This window comes from Mytilus edulis, chromosome 3 (genome assembly GCF_963676685.1).
Source record: "Mytilus edulis chromosome 3, xbMytEdul2.2, whole genome shotgun sequence".
NCBI classification, from domain to species: domain Eukaryota; kingdom Metazoa; phylum Mollusca; class Bivalvia; order Mytilida; family Mytilidae; genus Mytilus; species Mytilus edulis.
The window spans coordinates 63,910,508-63,929,047 of record NC_092346.1 but is presented as its reverse complement, the minus strand read 5'-3'; the positions used below and the strand labels follow the sequence as shown (position 1 = coordinate 63,929,047).

General features: G+C 32.8%; 2 protein-coding genes across 5 annotated transcripts in view; one reads left to right on the top strand and one right to left on the bottom strand.

The window, feature by feature from the left end:
• Positions 1-1,506: 1,506 nt before the first annotated feature.
• LOC139514437 (26S proteasome regulatory subunit 6B) lies at positions 1,507-16,502 on the bottom strand. Its single transcript, XM_071303717.1, has 9 exons — positions 16,388-16,502; positions 9,927-10,025; positions 9,194-9,380; positions 8,502-8,648; positions 7,058-7,261; positions 5,090-5,257; positions 4,670-4,746; positions 2,448-2,672; positions 1,507-1,690 (listed from the first exon to the last, which is right to left on the bottom strand). Exons 1-9 carry the CDS (start codon positions 16,418-16,420, stop codon positions 1,577-1,579), a joined length of 1,254 nt encoding a protein of 417 aa, XP_071159818.1. The 5' UTR covers positions 16,421-16,502; the 3' UTR covers positions 1,507-1,576.
• The window catches only part of LOC139514434 (clathrin heavy chain linker domain-containing protein 1-like), a 26,257-nt gene continuing 24,171 nt past the window's right edge, over positions 16,455-18,540 (top strand). For all 4 annotated transcript variants that reach the window (XM_071303714.1, XM_071303712.1, XM_071303713.1 and 1 more), the window contains exon 1: positions 16,455-16,567. In XM_071303714.1, the coding sequence (XP_071159815.1) occupies positions 16,531-16,567 (37 nt within the window). In that variant the 5' untranslated portion in view covers positions 16,455-16,530. The remainder of the gene's footprint in view (positions 16,568-18,540) is intronic.

The window sequence follows — 18,540 nt, the reverse complement described above, 5'->3', positions numbered from 1 at the left end:
TGCAGGCTCGACAAAAAACCACAAAAAGTTGAAATAACAGTTACCTCACCCCCTGGTAGGCTGTAAAATGACAATTTTTCAATGTAACAGATTGGTTAATACACCAGAAACAAAGTTAGTGACCATATGATTATTGAACATCATTTAATTAGAAATTTTTGTTTCAACAACATAAAGGGTTTTTTTTGGGAAAAAATCTATGGATTTGAATGGACTCTCAGCAGAATATGTTTACAGATGTGTATGTCAAATGTGTTAAATAAAACTTGGTTATCTGAAAATCCAACTTAAAAATTCTCATTTCTGTAGATAACAGAAAAAATAAGTTTTTACTAAAATTTAAGCTGAGAATTTATAATAAGAAACAATAAAGGGCTGTGCATACGCCCGTTGCTCTTTTAACTTGTCTTTTATGCTTTAAATGAATTTATATGATCAACTAGAAATATATATACTAATCAAAAGGGATGTTACATTAATAAATTCACCAAAGTTTCATAAAATCCCCCTTTTTTAAGTATAAAAATTCATTACTTAAGAAAACGTAAAATCTAAAATTTATAAAAATGGAAAGGGAGCTTATGTCAATAGATATAAACAATTTATCAAAGTTGCATAAAATTTTGTGAAAGTGTTAGTTATTGTCCCAAAATTGGAAAATCCCCACTTTTTTAAGCATAAAAATTCATAACACGGAAATGTTTATCTGAAATTTATAAAAATTAAAAGGGAGCTTACATCAATAGATATAAACAATTCACCAAAGTTTCATGGATATTGGTGAAAGCCTTTTTGAGTTATTGTCCGAAGTGTTGAAAACCCCCCTTTTTTTTATGAATAAAGCCCCATAAATCCAAAACTTAAAATCTGAAATTTATAAAAATTGAAAGGGAGCTTACATCAATAGATATAAACAATTCACCAAAGTTTCATGGACATTGGTGAAAGCCTTTTTGAGTTATTGTCCGAAGTGTTGAAAATCCCCCTTTTTTTTATGAATAAAGCCCCATAAATCCAAAACTTTAAATCTGAAATTTATAAAAATTAAAAGGGAGCTTACATCAATAGATATAAACAATTCACCAAAGTTTCATGGACATTGGTGAAAGCCTTTTGAGTTATTGTCCGAAGTGTTGAAAATCCCCCCCTTTTTTATGAATAAAGCCCCATAAATCCAAAACTTAAAATCTGAAATTAAAAAAAAACGAAAGGGAGCTTACGTCAATAGATATAAACAATTCACTTAAGTTTCATGGAAATTGGTGAAAGTGTTTTTGAGTTATTGTCCGAAGTGTGGACGACGGACGGACAGACGGACGGACGGACAACGGTATACCATAACACGTCCCGTCTAAAAGACGACGGGCGTATAAAAACACACATCAGAATACTTCACAGACTGACAGAGCAGAATTTTTGTCCACCCTATGACCACTCCAGATGTTGAAGAATGTAAAACCAAATCGTCTTCAGAACTTAAAGGTTGTCATTAAAAGAAATAAGAAATGACAAATGATGTTTTAATGAAAATCTATTACTGACATTTAATAATAATAATGATTGTTCTTTTTAAGAATTATTTGTAGAATTCATGTTCTGTTTCATCTTTCTTGATGTTATTCTTGTAACCCTTCTCAAAGTCTTTAGCCAATACAATATATCTGTTTTCTCTAACAGCCTGCATGCCAGCCTGGGAAATTAAAAATAAAAGAGCATATAAATAAAAACTTCAAGAATTTATTTAAATGGTTTTAATTAGGGCTATTCCAGAAAAAAATGTATGGGGGGGTTGGAAGGCACATTATATTAATAATATATGGGTGATGGGTATCAGAGCAACTTTTCACACTATAATACACTATAATTCTCATATACAATTGTCTGGGTGGCGGGTGCTGACAAAAACTGCCTTCCAACACCCCCATACATTTTTTTCTGGAATAGCTCTTAGGAATATGGGAAACTACGTAGGATTCTTCCAAAACAAATAAAACTAATATCATATGAAATAAAAGATTCTATAAAAATGAACATATATCTATAGTCACAGACAAGTGCTTTAAACAAACTATGTTTTTTAAGTGTCATTTTCAAGTTTTTAAATATTGATAACGATTTATTTCAGAGCACCAGTACATAATCTAATGTAATAGTTTTTCATAAAATAGATTAAGTGTTAGACACCTACAATTGTAACAAGTATTTGTTCAATAAAATACCCTTTATTTACATTTTACCAACACTTGAAAATTAAATGATATTGTTCTCATTACCATGATTATTTGTCATTCACCTTTAGAGCTTACTTCTTAAATAGACATCTCAAGGAGAAATTTCAAAAATAAATTTTGATTAGAACATTTTCTACCTTTAGAGAATTGATAAATGAATTTTTTTAGATAAAGACTAAAAGTGAAATTAAATTGTAAATATTGTAAGCTGCCTACCTCTTGACATATAGCATTTATATCAGCACCACTGATTTTATCTGGTCTGGCCACATAATCCTCTAGATCTACCTCTTCACTTAAATTCATTTTAGAGGTAATTGTAGAGAATATAAGACGTTTTTGTCGACGATCTGGCATTGGGAACTCTATTTTTCTGTCTAATCTTCCTGGTCTTAACAAGGCTGGATCTAATGTATCATGTCTATTTGTTGCCATGATAACCTTAAATAAAAGAAGTTTTTTGTTATCTTTTATTTAGTATGACTATCTTACAATATGATATGAATTTGTAAAATTTCATTGGCTGTTTCAGTACTTCAATGATGAGAAATGAATCTCAATATCAACTTCTGAACAACAGTTTGCTTTATTTCTGGTTCTTACAATTTTTTATTAATTCTCATTTACTTAATTGATCATGAAGGATGAATTAAATAAAAGAGGGCATGTAGCTAACTATTATCAGACTTCAATCATCAATTAATTTTGTTCACGTCTTCACGATGAATAGCAGCCCAGGCTTGTAAAATTTCTCTTGGGCCTGTCAAAATCATATCTACAGCCCAATAGAATCTAACTAAAATTTTTTTAAAAATTGAGCTCCGGGACTCTAGATTTAACAGTTCATCGTGAAGACTGGGGTAGACCTGGTATATGGGAGACAACTCTTACACATGTATTGAAAATTATTAGTGCGTTTTAACATAGCAGTAAACTAAACAGTGATCAAGCATTTATGTTGTTTACATTTGGCTGTGAAAATAATGCAAACAGATCCAGTAAGCTGTAAATGTTTGACACCATCAAAACATTAAACTAAAGAATATCTTTTTGTAATGATGTGGATGAAAAGGTAGAAAATTACCATTCATACATGACATGCTTAACAAAACACAAATGAACTGAGTCTGATGACTTCTGGAGCAACTATACTGACTATAGAACATTGTGGCATCATTTAGAAAAAGATCTTGGAAGCTTTGGGAAATTCGATTTGAACAAATTGATTTAATAATGAGTAATATGGTTTTAGTGATAAGTCATTGATGCAAAATTTGTACTTACTGTTTTTGTTTTTTTTTTCAATTTAAAAGCCACTATTCTAGAAGATATGATCTGAACATCAATCCTATTACAAGCTTATGCTAACAGATAATCTACATTATCCACAAAGATAGTACTTATTTAGTGACAGACTGTCAAAACAATGAATTCTGATAGCGTCTGCTATGATATATTGAAATATCATGTCATCTCGTCCCATACTGAATATTACTGTTTTTCCTTATAAAATTTATTATAATTATTATTGGTTCAATACTCCTTTGACTACTTCACTTAAAAAGAATGCAAAGACAGTCTGTAGGAGGTTTTGTAAGGGTAAAATGGATTTTGTCCCAAATTTCTACTTTTTTCGTGTGCCTTGAAATTTTTGTGAAAATTTCACACACAAATTTAAAACGGTCAAACTCAATAAAATTTTTATGATTTTAAAGATTAATAACTAAAAAATGTTTGAACAATTTTTTGCAGGTATTAATCAACAACATTTTTTTCTGACTAAACTTGAAAAAAAATGTGTTATCTGAAATGGCCAGACTATTCGCTGTATCAATTATCAAAAACCGTGTTTTTTAACATTCAGGTTATTTGTTTTTACTATGCTATTTCAGATTTACTTTAAAATTTGTTTCTTCTATGCAATTTAACAGTAATGGGTATTTTTAATGATAACATGTGCAAAAACACTCAATGATTACTACCTACTAGAAGATGTAATCTGAACATCCAAAAACACTCAATGATTACTACCTACTAGAAGATGTAATCTGAACATCCAAAAACACTCAATGATTACTACCTACTAGAAGATGTAATCTGAACATCCAAAAACACTCAATGATTACTACCTACTAGAAGATATGATCTGAAAATTAATGTCAACCTACTAGTGACTTCGACGGTTTTTTAGGGTACCCCAAAACTCGTCATATTCAATATACCCTAAACATAAAATGAAACGTTGAATTTCCTTAAGACTTTGGCAGATGATGCATGGACCCCTACCTTTTCAATGATGTAAATATAAGAAAAATTAAACGAGAGGGAAATGTTGGTGTTACCAAGGCCCCCTTAAGTATCAATACATTAAGAACTACAGTTAAATCTATATGAGTAAATTCTCTTATTTACAGGACCAGATTCTGTTAAAAATTTACCTTAACATTAACAGTCTGATCAAAGCCATCCATCTGATTAAGTAATTCCAACAGAATTCTCTGAACTTCTCTGTCAGCTGAAAACAAATCATTAGAACTATATGTACAGGAATCATTACATAATCTCCCATTTAGCCAAGGTTGTTCACTACTTGCAATAATAGGCTCTGTGTTGAAGGCCGTACATTAACCTATAATGGTTTACTGTTTTTATATTACTATTTGAATGGAGAGTTGTCTCATTGGCACTCACACCACATCTTCCTATATCTATTTAATTCAAAATTTCAAGTATTTCTTTGATGTTTCTTTTTATCCTACTGTAACACATTTTGATGTCTCATATACATTTCCCCAATATAACTTTTTGTTCATTTACCCATCTTTTTATTGTTGCTAAATACTTTTCAAATCATTTACCTCCTGTTTGAGCATCAAATCTTTTGGTAGCTATAGCATCAATTTCATCTATAAATATAATGGCAGGAGCATTTTCTTTGGCTAACCTAAAAACATCTCTCACCATTCTTGGTCCCTCTCCTAAGTATTTCTGTACAAACTCTGATCCAACAACACGAATAAATGATGCTGTCAAAATAATAAATAAACTTAATATGAATTCCTGAACTAGAAAGTAAACTTATGATATTTTTTTGCAGCATAATATACCAGGACTTTTACAGGTATATGCAATATAAATCATGATGGCTCTTATGTCTGAGGAATGATTTGTATAATATTTGCTCTCACTAAATAATTATTTGTAATTTCAAAAGAATATTTACAAATCAGAAATAAAATTTCTTCCAGCAAATACAATTTCCAGTTGAGTACTTATATCAAGATAAGCACAAAAGTTGATACAATATCGCTAGTATAGATTTTCAAGTTTAAAATTAAAACACAGAACAATCATCTTAACAATGCGTATTAATACATTATAATTTTTTCCAAAGATGAGCCTGCCTTGTATAAAATTTAGATCAGGCTGAGACCAATGTTGAAGAACTGTTTAACTAGATATGCATGTAGTGTAAAAATACTCCAGCTTAAACATTTAAAATTTTATAATACAAAACTAAAGGAGAAATGTAAACAAATTTGCTCAAAGATTAAATGTAGAGCACTGGGAACTAACAATTTTTTCTTGAAATTTCTCAAGAATAAAATATTGGTAATAGGGGTTTGAAATCATTGTTCTAACCAGTCATCTTCACTAGACAAGGGTTACAATTTACTTCCCTCCTCTCCACCTGAAGGGAACTGGATTGGTACCCTAGGTAGGGCCGTAACTGCCTATGAGGCAGGCGAGGCAACTGCCTCCCCTGAATTTTCGACACCAAAATTTGTTTTTTGAAGTAGTAAAATGAAATATTGACAATATGTACACGAAGAACTTGAATTTATATTATAAACAACACAAGTTTACAGTTTTAACAGTGTTATCATGATACGTGATATATCTGTCATTTTCCGGATTTTTTACCGAAAGTGAACCGTTTCAGTATTTTATTTTTCGTGTGGCCGTCCGTCTGTTATTCAGTATTCGTACGAGAACACATATGAAACTTTGCTTACGACAATTTTGAATAAAACTTAACTATTCACATTTATTTAGGGGCTCCATTAAGCAGAGGAAGTTCCCTTTGTATTGTGAATCTTTTATGATATTGGAAATTCGTTACTGGCTGAATCAGCTGTTGTGTTCTTTTTTTTAACGTCTTCCAGCCGATCGTACGAGAACATTATGGTCAATGCCTTAGTAGACTAGTTACTAAACTAAGTATATACTAGTTTATAAAGTCCCTGTTGTCTGTGCTTTCAACAATATTAAAATTCAAGGTCCTCGACAAAAAAAATATCTTGCTTTCTATGATCTTGCTTTATGTTTTTTAACTTACCAGTTTGATTTCTAACAAAAATATCTTTAGATACAGATAATAATTGTTTGTATAAAAAATTGCTTCAAGGATCCAGGAATACTGATGTTTCTTAAAGTTAGGAAATCAAAGGAAAACGGGTGATTTTTAGCCATATTGAGAACAAAATCCGCGGTCACAATGTATTTAATGTTAATAATTATAGGTCAAAGAACGGCCTTTAAGACGGAGCCTTGTCTTACTCCGAACAGCAATCTCAGTTTGTTTTTGCATAAAAATTACTTTCAGGTTCAAGCAATACTGATGTTTCTTAAAGTTAGTAAATCAAAGGAAAAAAGGGTAATTTTTAGCCATTTTACTGCGAGAAAAAAAATCGGTGGGGTGATGCGCCCCAACCCGCTCTCTCTAAGGGGCCTCAATTGGCGACCCCAAAACCCTGCCTCCCCTGAATTCGAACCCTAGTTATGGCCCTACTAGGCTAGCGAAGATGTTACACAGTATACAGTACCTGTTGTATGATGGGCAACTGCCTTTGCTAACATGGTTTTACCACAACCCGGAGGACCATACATTAACACTCCTCTGGGTGGGTCAATACCAATCTGTTTATACAAGTCAAAATGTGTCAGTGGCAGCTCAACAGCCTCTCGGACTTCTTGCTTTTGGATGTCCATTCCTCCAATATCTGAGTACAAAACATCAGGTTTCTCATCTGAAAAAAGAAACTTTCTACAATGAAATAAATCTATAGAAAAGAAAAATCTAGAAAACTCATTCACTATACAAATGCTGTGAATGCATACACTTGAAATGCCAACAGCAAAAACCTTTAGATGCTATTCTTCATATTAGTCACAGTGAGCCCTTTTACATAAAGCAAAAGCTCACTCATCACTGCAAGTTTAAGACAATTCTAAAGTATTATTCTTTGCTAGATGTCAGTAGTACTACATGTATATCTAGATGCATTGAAACAGAAATAATGGCAGGGTATAATCAACAAATTACAAGCAATAATTGGGAAAGAATTATGAGAAATACTGGTGATCTTTTTAGAATCTCTGAGCAGATGAATGCAGTTAAATTAATTAGGCAACTCTCTCTTGTCTGTCACTTGTCATTTTCACAATTGATGCTTTTTTCTTCTTACATTGATAAAAAGATGAGAAGTTCCCATTACCTATTTCTTTTGTCAAGCTTATCGTCTCTCTTACAGGGACAAAGAATAGAGTTGGATATTCATGGATTTATAGTGTAAAAATCTGTTCTTGAACTATAACTGCAGTGTTGAAATCTAACTTTGCAACAGATGGCGGAGAAAAAAAACTTCTATGATTTTAGATAAATATTGATCAACAATACATGAATACACCCTTAACGGGAGGGATTGTGCCTGATATTCATATGATGAAGACATAATCTTTCAATCAGTTTAATTGAGGTCTGGAGCTGGCATGTCAGTTAACTGCTAGTAGTCTGTTGTTATTTATGTATTATTGTCTATTTATTTATTTTCTTTCGTTACATCTTCTGACATCGGACTCAGACTTCTCTTGAACTGAATTTTAATGTGCTTATTGTTATGCATTTACTTTTCTACATTGGCTAGAGGTATAGGGGGAGGGTTGAAATCTCATAAACATGTTTGACCCCACCGCAATTTTGCGCCTGTCCCAAGTCAGGCCTCTGACCTTTGTTAGTTTTGTAAGATTTTTATTTTAATTTCTTGTGTATATTCGGAGTTTAGTATAACGTCCATTATCACTGTACTAGTATATATATATTTTAAGGGGCCAGCTGAAAACCGCCTCCGGGTGCAGGAGTTTCTCGCTACGTTGAAGACCCATTGGTAGCCTTCGGTTGTTGTCTGCTCTATGGTCGGGTTGTTGTCGCTTTGACACATTCCCCATTTCCTTTCTCAATTTCATTATAGTGTAAATAGGGATACTGACCTGATGATAACATAGTAATACTACTGTCTGCTTCAGGAGGAAGGACATCAACCAGAGCATTGCTGTGTTTATGTAAGGCAACACTGGCTGAAGGTTTAAGCAGTTCTCTATCTATTGTCGAAAGAATTCTCACATAGTAGTTTGAACCTGAAAGGCAAAACAGTAACAATGTATTATACAGAATAATGAAAATATCTAAGAAAAAACAATTTCAAGTTCATTTAAAAAAATTACATAAGAGCAGTAAATTGAAAGTTAAAAAAAAACAGAAAGTAACAAACACTCTTTAGAATTTAAAAGAATTGCACTATGTTCTAAAATGTTTTGGCTTGTAGAATAAAACATACTGTACAAGATTAAAGTGAAACAAATAATATTCATTCCCTTCAAAAAGAGATTCAGATAATGACTAAGTTAACATTATTCATTATTTGTAAAAAAAAAATCCAATGTACACAAATCCTTAAAAACTGTCAAAAAATTGTCAAAACAAAATGTAAAATATAATTCAACTCTCAATATTTTTTTTCAGTTCATTTTTTGCAAATTTACATAGACATGATCTATTTAGAACTATATTTTAGAGTGTAAATTTAGTGGTGAAAGTGGCAACTAAGCCAGGACAATTAAAACTTTAAAAAAAAAGTTCAAATCTTTCCAAATTTTTCAAAATATATGTTGTCAATACAAACCTGTAGTAGAACCAACAATGCCAGTATTTTGATCTACTGCTTCTAGAAACTGTCCTATAACAAGGGGTACACTCTGAATTCTTTTCACTTCTTCCTGAGCATGCAAGTATTCTTTCTTTAAATTCTTCTGTTCATCTTTTATGTATTCTTCTTGTACCTCTAAAAATTCAAGTTGTCTTTGGAGTTTCTGAAAAAAAAGGTTTAGAGTTGTGGTATTACTGTAGGTATTTATCAAACAGTATAAAGAGATGCAAATGGACAATTATTCCTCAGAATAGATACAACTTTTGCTCAACCTAATTACAATCTGGAAACCATTTTTCCAAGAACAAAAAATTCCATTTTTACTAAGTGACTTTGACCTTTTGACCCAAAAATCATTTGTGTATGTGCTCCACTTGTTTCTTATAGCATAATAAGAGGCACATAACAACAGTATGTATATTTATACTGTCAGAAAAGACAAAAAGACCTCTGATAGTTTTCATCAAAGTAATTTACTGATTTACCTTTGGAACTGTCAATGGGATTCCAATCTACTATCAAACAAACGGTGGTCTAAGTTAAGTTAATGCAAAAATTATTTTGATGAAAAAATAAACCATAACCAGCATACTTGTATTAGTTGGGAATTCCATAATAAAAAACAGCAATGGAAGAATAAAGCCCTCTGTACAAATTGTATATATTTTATATTTAAATTCAGTCAACAAATTAATGCAGTATTATTTACCTTATATTTGACATATAAGTCTTCTATGTCAGTACTCAGTGGGTCAAGCTGTGTTAATGTTTGAGATGTTCCGGGTCGAGATTCAACAGCAGAATCTTCCTAAAAAATTAAAAACAAATATTTAAGCTTTGAACAATCAAATAAAACAAGTGGTCTGAACTAGGTCTATTAAGCCTATAAACATGGTAAAGTTTCAAAACGTTTTGCCTTGTGGTTTCAGAGCAGATGATTTTTCTATCGTCTCTAAAGCATTCTTAAAAGCCAATGTTAAAAGCCAATGACCCCAATCAACACTTAAATGTGTCCTAATGTGGCGGCCCCATGTTATGAAAACATATATTTTCTTGAATAAAAATTGGGGAGTTGAAATGTTTTTTTTTCAATTTAATGATTAATTTTTATTAAATGTTAATTATGCATGATTACTGTTAATTGGTATTCATATACAAAGCTAAATATGGTCTGATTGTTGTGTTTGAAAATCATGATTGTTGCTTTTCTTGCTTGTAAAATATTGAAGAATTAAAATGAAAAACATGAAAGATAGTTTTTAACAGCTTGGCCCCTTTGATCTCACTTTATGTTGGAACAATGATTTTTATTCTTAGGCTTAAATTAAAATATTGTTTGTTTGCAGTTTACCGACCGACCCTTGAAAATCCTCCCGACTGTGAAAATTTTATTGCTTTAAATTTGAAGAAATTTTTTTTAATACCTCTATTGACGCGATCCGGTACTTTGGGTCCTTTCCGGAAATGATTTAAAGTCTGGGTCAATTACGCATTTCAAGTTCGTTTTTTCTTAGCTTCCCGTCAAGCGTTCATGTGACCATTTAATGATAAAGCACATGGAAATTGTTTACAGGTATCCATGAAGTCACGGAGGAGTACTTTACACTGTCGTCTCGTGTCAATTTTAAGACAAATAACAAACAAAAAAGTTTATTAGTAAACTGTTTATACAGATTCAGGCACATGTAATGATGTGTGATGATATCATTGACGATGATGCAGCGGATATTCATAACTGACACGATAACCAATCTGTCTCAAACAAATCGGGTTCAGAATCTGTGGAGCCTGACTTTATGGAACCAATTTCAGTGGTTAAATAATTCTACAGCAGCTTGAAGTATGGCATATTTTCTACAAATCGTTGTGAAGACGACAAAGATGAAACCACTCCTCCGTGACTTAAATCTTCATGGATATATCTGTAAACACGCCTGTACGGAGGAAGGGCTCATTTGAAATGTAAATGGATATAGATCATGCCAAATCAATAAGAAGCAACCCTAACTACACAAAGATGTAGAGAAAATGAATGGTTAGCTTGAAAAATAAATATACTCTCTCTATATTAAATCTATCTTCAATTGCAATGAGTATGCTCCTTTAGGATAAGGGGGGCTGCCCCACTCATTGCAATTATTCTCTTTCTTACAATATTAAATATACCAAACTGTGTGAATTCAATTAAAACATGTCCTTAGGAGCTATGCTGTCAATTTTTTATGCACCACCTACGATAGTAGAGGGGCATTATGTTTTCTGGTCTGTGCGTCCGTTCGTCTGTCCGTCCGTTCGTCCGTCCGTCTGTCTGTCTGTCCGTCCATCTGTCCCGCTCCAGGTTAAAGTTTTTGGTCAAGGTAGTTTTTGATGAAGTTGAAGTCCAATCGACTTCAAACTTAGTACACATGTTCCCTATGATATGATCTTTCTAATTTTAATGCCAAATTAGAGTTTTTACCTGCATTTCACAGTCCACTGAACATGGAAAATGATAGTGCGAGTGGGGCATTCGTGTACTGAGGACACATTCTTGTTTATGCATTAAAACTATTTCAGTTCAGACCATTTACTTTTAATGGGGTGCTATGGATTTCACCCCAAACTTTAGATTTCTTTGGTTTTCATTAAAGCCTGGCAAAAATATAACCTTATCACATATAATTATACCCCCGCTTTAAAAAAAGGGGGGTATACTGTTTTACCTCTGTCTGTCTGTCTGTATGTCAGTCCGTCCCATGAAACTTTCGTCATATTTTTCTCAGGAACTACAATACAAGGATTTCTGAAATTTGGTTTCAGGGTTTATCTAAGTCAGCTATACCGTGTGATGCGTTTTCAGATTCATCACTTGACAACTTCCTGTTTACCGAACACTTGTATGATTTTACACATGATAGCCAAGTTGAAAATTTTCGTCACATTTTTCTCAGGAACTACAATACAAGGATTTCTGAAATTTGGTTTCAGGGTTTATCTATGTCACCTATACCGTGTGATGCGTTTTCAGATTCATCACTTGACAACTTCCTGTTTAACGAACACTTGTATGATTTTACACATGATAGCCAAGTTGAAAATTTTCGTCACATTTTTCTCAGGAACTACAATACAAGGATTTCTGAAATTTGGTTTCAGGATTTATATAAGTCAGCTATACCGTGTGATGCGTTTTCAGATTCATCACTCGACAACTTCCTGTTTACCGTACACTTGCATATTTTTACACTATTAATATTATCCACTTGCGGCGAGGGTATCATCAGTGAGCAGTAGCTCGCAGTTTCACTTGTTAAATATTGTTAGAAATATGAAAACAGTCGGATGTCTTAATACTTTTTTTTCAAGTTGCCTTTTTTTCAATTGAGGAAGATTCTATGGTTATTTTTTTTTAATTAAAAATACACTCTTTAATAATTGTCTTATAAATCTATAATATATACATTTTTCTGATGAAAATACTCTACTCATGAAAACATTCTAGTCAAGAAGCATACATGTCTGAATATATTTCTTTAAAACAGTTCTAGTCATAATGACATTCCTTGTTTATAAGTGTTCCAGTATTTAATAATTATACCATATTTTATGTCATAAATTGGATAATGACACTATGTTAAAGTTTCAGTTTTGGTTAAAAAGTTTTTTATCTGAAAATGCCTGTTCATTTGATGTTGGTTTTCAGCATGTCCAGTGTTTGTTGTTTTAAAATGGGGTTTTTTTTCACAAGAAACTTGGTTTAGTGTAACTGCTTGTTTAAACTGTATTTTGGCTGATAAAATAAAATATTTTTCCTACCTACCGACCCTTCAGTCTGAAGGTACAGTCGGAAAACTGCAAACAAACATATTTTTAAGGTTGGCCTTATATTAATACACGAACCAAAGCATGATTAAGATTAATTCAATGCCAAAAAACGTTGTCAGAATCTCACTAATGACTTTATTGTGAAACAATGAAAAAAAATATTAATAGCAATACACTTACCAAATTATTAATCACAAAACCGATAAAAAGGGTGCAAACATGTAGGGTGCAAAAGTGAAATCAGGCGAACATGAATAGACACAAACGTGTTTTACGGCGAACAGACCCAATTTACTCTGTTATTGAGGTGTAAATATAGCCATTCTTCTTCTTCTTCTTCTTTAGGTTTCTAGCGATCCTTCAATTATTGAAGATTATTCGCCGGGTGTCGACTATAAAATTTATAATTTACACTAATTTAGCAACAAAAAATCAAAAATAACAAAATCAAAAAATCAACATAACGTATGTACATTTGAAAAAATAAATTGTGATAAAACTATATACATTTGATAACAGAATAGTTAGGGATAGAATATGGGGATGAGAGCAGATTCTGAGATCATACTCTTGAATCCCTCTACTGTACTGCATGATACTATTTGTTGTGGCAGATGATTCCAATTTATAACTGTTCGAGGATAAAATGAATATTTATAACTGTCTTTAGATGTTTGTATTTGCCTAAATGAGTGTGGATTGCTATGTCTGGTTCTATTGTCTAGTGGGATCAAAAGATTATGTGTAGGAACTGCAACAATTTCATGAATAATTTTGTAAAAGAAAACAAGTCTGTATCGTAAACGCCTAATTTCGAGTGGGTACCAATTTAGGTCTGTCATCATTTCAGTAACTGAGCTGGTGTTATGGAAGCGGTTGCATGAGAAGCGTGCTGCTCTTCTCTGAACCTTTTCAATTTGTAGAGTTTGTTGTTTTTGATGTGGGTCCCAAATTGTTGAGCAGTACTCTAATTTTGGTCGGACAAGAGCTTTATATGCATGAGCTTTAATTTTCGGTGATGCTATTTTTAGGTTTCTACGAATAAATCCAAGGGACTGGTTTGCTTTTGATGTCATGTTATCTATATGTTTGTCCCATTTTAAATTTGATTGAAGAGTTAGGCCTAAATATTTTGTAGAGTCAACTTTTTCTAAAGAGTGATTGTGTAATTTATAGGTAAAGTCTAAAGGTTTGCGTTTTTGGGTTACACTGAGAATGTTGCACTTATCAGGGTGAAAATGCATGAGCCAGTCCTGCTCCCACCTGCCGGCCGCTTCTAAGTCAGACTGTAATTTAAATGTGTCATCTGTTTTTTTAATTTCCCTATAAATAATGCTGTCATCTGCAAACAATCTTAATGTACTGTGTTCAATATATTCTGCCAAATCATTAATGAAGATTAAAAATAAAATTGGACAAAGCACTGTGCCTTGAGGTACCCCAGATGTTACAGGAATTTTATTTGATGTTTCACCTTCAAGGACTACTGTTTGTGTTCTGTTTGTTAAGAAATCTTGAATCCAATAATATGCATTACAATTTATACCATAGAAACCAATTTTATACATGAGGTGGTGGTGTGAAACTTTATCAAATGCTTTTGCAAAATCCATTATTATGATGTCTATTTGGATGTTTTTATTATTTGAATTTGCAAGATCTTGAATAAATGATATTAGCTGAGTTTCACAGGAGCGGGAGGATCGAAAACCATGTTGTAATTCATATAGTATTTTATTTTTTTCCAGATGTTTCATAATGCTACTAGCTACAACATGTTCTAATAGTTTGCAGCAGATGCAAGTCAATGATATTGGGCGATAGTTTATGGGATCGTGTTTGTCGCCTTTTTTAAATGCTGGACATACACTTGCGTGACGCCAGTCATCTGGGATCTTTCCAGAGTTCAGTGATGTTTGAAATATGATGGATAAGATGGGAGAGATAGATGATTTACACTCTTTTAAAATTTTACCATGGATATGATCAGGCCCAGCAGCTTTGTTGATGTTGATATTATTTAGGAGTTTTTCTATGCCTTGTTTTTGTATCTTAATATCAGGCATCTGTGGATGTTTACTGACGCCCTTGTCTGGTATTGGGTCATCTGTTACAGGTGTAAATGCTTTTTCGAACTGTTCATTTAAAATATTAGCTTTTGCTTTCGAGTCAGATGTTAGTGAGCCCTCTTTTCGGAGTGGTGGTATGTTAGAGCTTTCAGACTTTTGTGTTTTTATGTAACTGAACAGATTTTTTGGGAAGCTCTTTGATATAGTTGTAGGGTTTTCATCAACTGGTATCCCACATATCATATTTTCAATATAATTCCAATAAGATGTTCTTTGTTGTTTTTGTATATCATGTTTCAATTTTTTAAGTTGGTCTAGTTTCCCTTTGCCTTTCAATTTGTACTTTTGATATTTTTTCTTGTACTTTTTCATTTGCCGTCTAATACTGTCTGTTATCCAAGGTAAATTTTTACTATTTCTCATCATTTTCTGTGGTATGTTCTCAGTGATAGTGTTTTGTAATGAGTTTTTGAATATTAACCAAAGTGTGTTTGTATCTTCACTATCTTTTTTATGTATGATCTTTTGATATATTTTGTCTATATCCTCTTTTATTTTTTGCCAATTTGCATTTTTATATTTATATACTTTCCGTGGCTTGGTTTGGCATCTTTTTAGTGATAGTAAACATTCTAAATATACAATATCATGGTCTGCCTCCCCTAGTGGTGGTATGGTTTCAGTTTTTTCAATGATGGCTGGATAATTTGTTAACACAAGATCTAAAATTTTATCATTTCGAGTTGGTATGTTTACAACTTGTGCTAACGAGTGGTCATTTATCATATCTAAAAATTGTTGATGTTGTTTTTGGTTTGGTTTTCCAGGGATGACACTTGTTGTTTCCCAATTGATGTTTCCTAAATTAAAGTCCCCACCAATAATTATGGCTGACTTTGAGTTTACATTTATTCTACTTATGGATTCATTTAGTAAATCTAAAGATGTATCATCATCTGGCTGTGATTTTTGTCTGTTTGTTATGATAAACCTAAGTACAAATGAGAAATTCATAAACTTTTGTTAACTACAAGTCAATTATATTATACATCGTATCACTTTTTCCCCCTAGAAGTATGTTACATTTTAGGGGCCGAATTGACTTGGGACCGGAACAAATATATGAAACCGGCCAGATGACAATGCATAATTTGATTGCATTATAAATGAAAATTAGACATGGCAGTTCCATTTGTTTCTCATAGATTTAGCTAATTTTGGAAAATCATTATCACATAATTGCACATAAATGTGTTAAGTCATCAAATTGAAATGATAACAATGCAAAATCAACTACTTTTTCTGGGACTGCAAGACCGATTTCTTCCATTTTTCCTCTTCTGGTCCTTTCGTTAGGAGCAGTGGGCAGCGGAAAAGCGAAAACTGAATATTAGAAACCAGTGGACAAACGTCACTTCCTGTCTACCAAATTGTTTGAAAATGGCGAAACTGCATAGGGAAAAGACAAATGAAGATCGTACGCTTTGTCATTAGCTTTAGGGCATATGTACATGATATTACAATGATAGAAAAAAATTGACTTGTCAGAAAACTATAAATACACTGACACAAACCCTCAGGTTTGCCCTTGAAAATAGAGATGAACTCAGCCTCAGCCACACAGGCACTTGTTTGGGGGTCTCATTGGGGGATTCTGATCCCGGATCCCGCTTACCGTTTTGTCAGATTCCCGTATCCCCCTTACACTATGTACGTAAGCAATTCTGATTTTTTTTGTCATTTCCCGGGTCCCCTCAATACACCTTATCACTAATCCCGGCTGACCCGTCCGCTTGAACTTTTGACGCATACAACAATCACTTTTCCATTGTGGCGTCAGATATTTTGTTTTATGACGTCAAAATTAACCTGTGTGATTTTCAGTAATGGCGGACAAATAGCGATAAGGTGTATCCTCAATCTTAAGGCCTGTTGGCACGAATTGTCCCAATGTATGGTTTTCCTCTCTGGTGCGTAGACCTCATTTCCCGTTTTCATGACACAATAATTTGACTTTCCCGTGTCACGCTTACCAATAATCGGCAATCCCGCGTCACGCTTAGACCCCAATGAGACCCACTTGTTTCTGCATCTGTATCTGAATTTCTATCCATAGGAAGGTATTTATATGGATAGTCAACCTTCCTATTGATAGAAACAAGTGCCTGTGCTCAGACAGACTCACAATAAACGCATCATGGTATTAACACTTTTGATATTTAGCAGAAAACAGAATATTTAGCTGAATTATGTGTAAAAACCGAATTACTGAGTTAGGCGTATACGAATATTTATAGGCAAAATTAAGAAATGAATTGATTTTGGCATCTTGTTTAAATGACACCTGATCAAGTCAGTATGCAAGATATTCACTTTGTCACCAAGTCAAATCAGGACTAGGTTAATTTTAACACCTGTGGTATAATTTTTTTATAATTTATATTTTAGACACCAAAAGAAAATTGTTTTGCAAGAAGACTATGACGGTCTGTGAATCTGTTCTTTTCTACAAAAAAAAATTTTTTTTTACTACATTTGTAGTGATGTCATTTGTGTGTTTATTCCTTGCATATACATGTAACCCTGATAACAGATCTAGAAGTTCCAATGAAAACTTTTTTTTATAAACAATGCAACAATATCTGTTCCTATTGGAACTTACATTTAATTATAAATGATCCTTTATTTCATGGTAGCTGCACATTGCTAGTAAACATGGGCTACAAACTTGGTGCTAACATTATTCATTTTACACACATAGATAGGAAATGAACAAAAAAAAAATCTTTTTAAAAATATGTTTCATTTAAAATAAATTATTAAATAACAATAATCCATACCATATGGTGATTTTAAATATTAAATAGAATATTGGATATTAACCCTCTCCAATAGTAATTCATAATGATGTGGTTCGTGAGTGTTTCACGTTTTTTGTTTTTATCAGAGGCGGATTTAGAGGTTTTTTAGGGGCCCCGGGCCCCCTTTTGACGGAAAAATTTGGTTGATTATATAGGGAATCACTGAAGCATGACTGGAGCAGGCCCCCTCTTAGGCAGTCAGTGGGCCCCCTCTTAATGAAAATATCTAGATCTGCCACTGTTTATGCCCCATTTATGGGCATTATGTTTTCTAGTCTGTGCATCCGTCTGTTCATCTGTCTGTCCAATTTCAGGTTAAAGATATTGGTCAAGGTAGTTTTGGATGAAGTTGAAGTCCAATCAACTTGAAACATAGTATACATGTTCCCTATGATATGATATTTCTAATATTAATGCCAAATTAGACATTTTATCCCATTTTCACAGTCCACTGAACATAGAAAATGATAGTGCGGATGGGGCATCAGTGAACTTGGGACACATTCTTGTTTATAATGTTGTGACTGTTGGTTTTCCTGTTTGAATGGTTTTACACAAGTCATTTTTTTTTATAGCTTGCTGTTCGGTG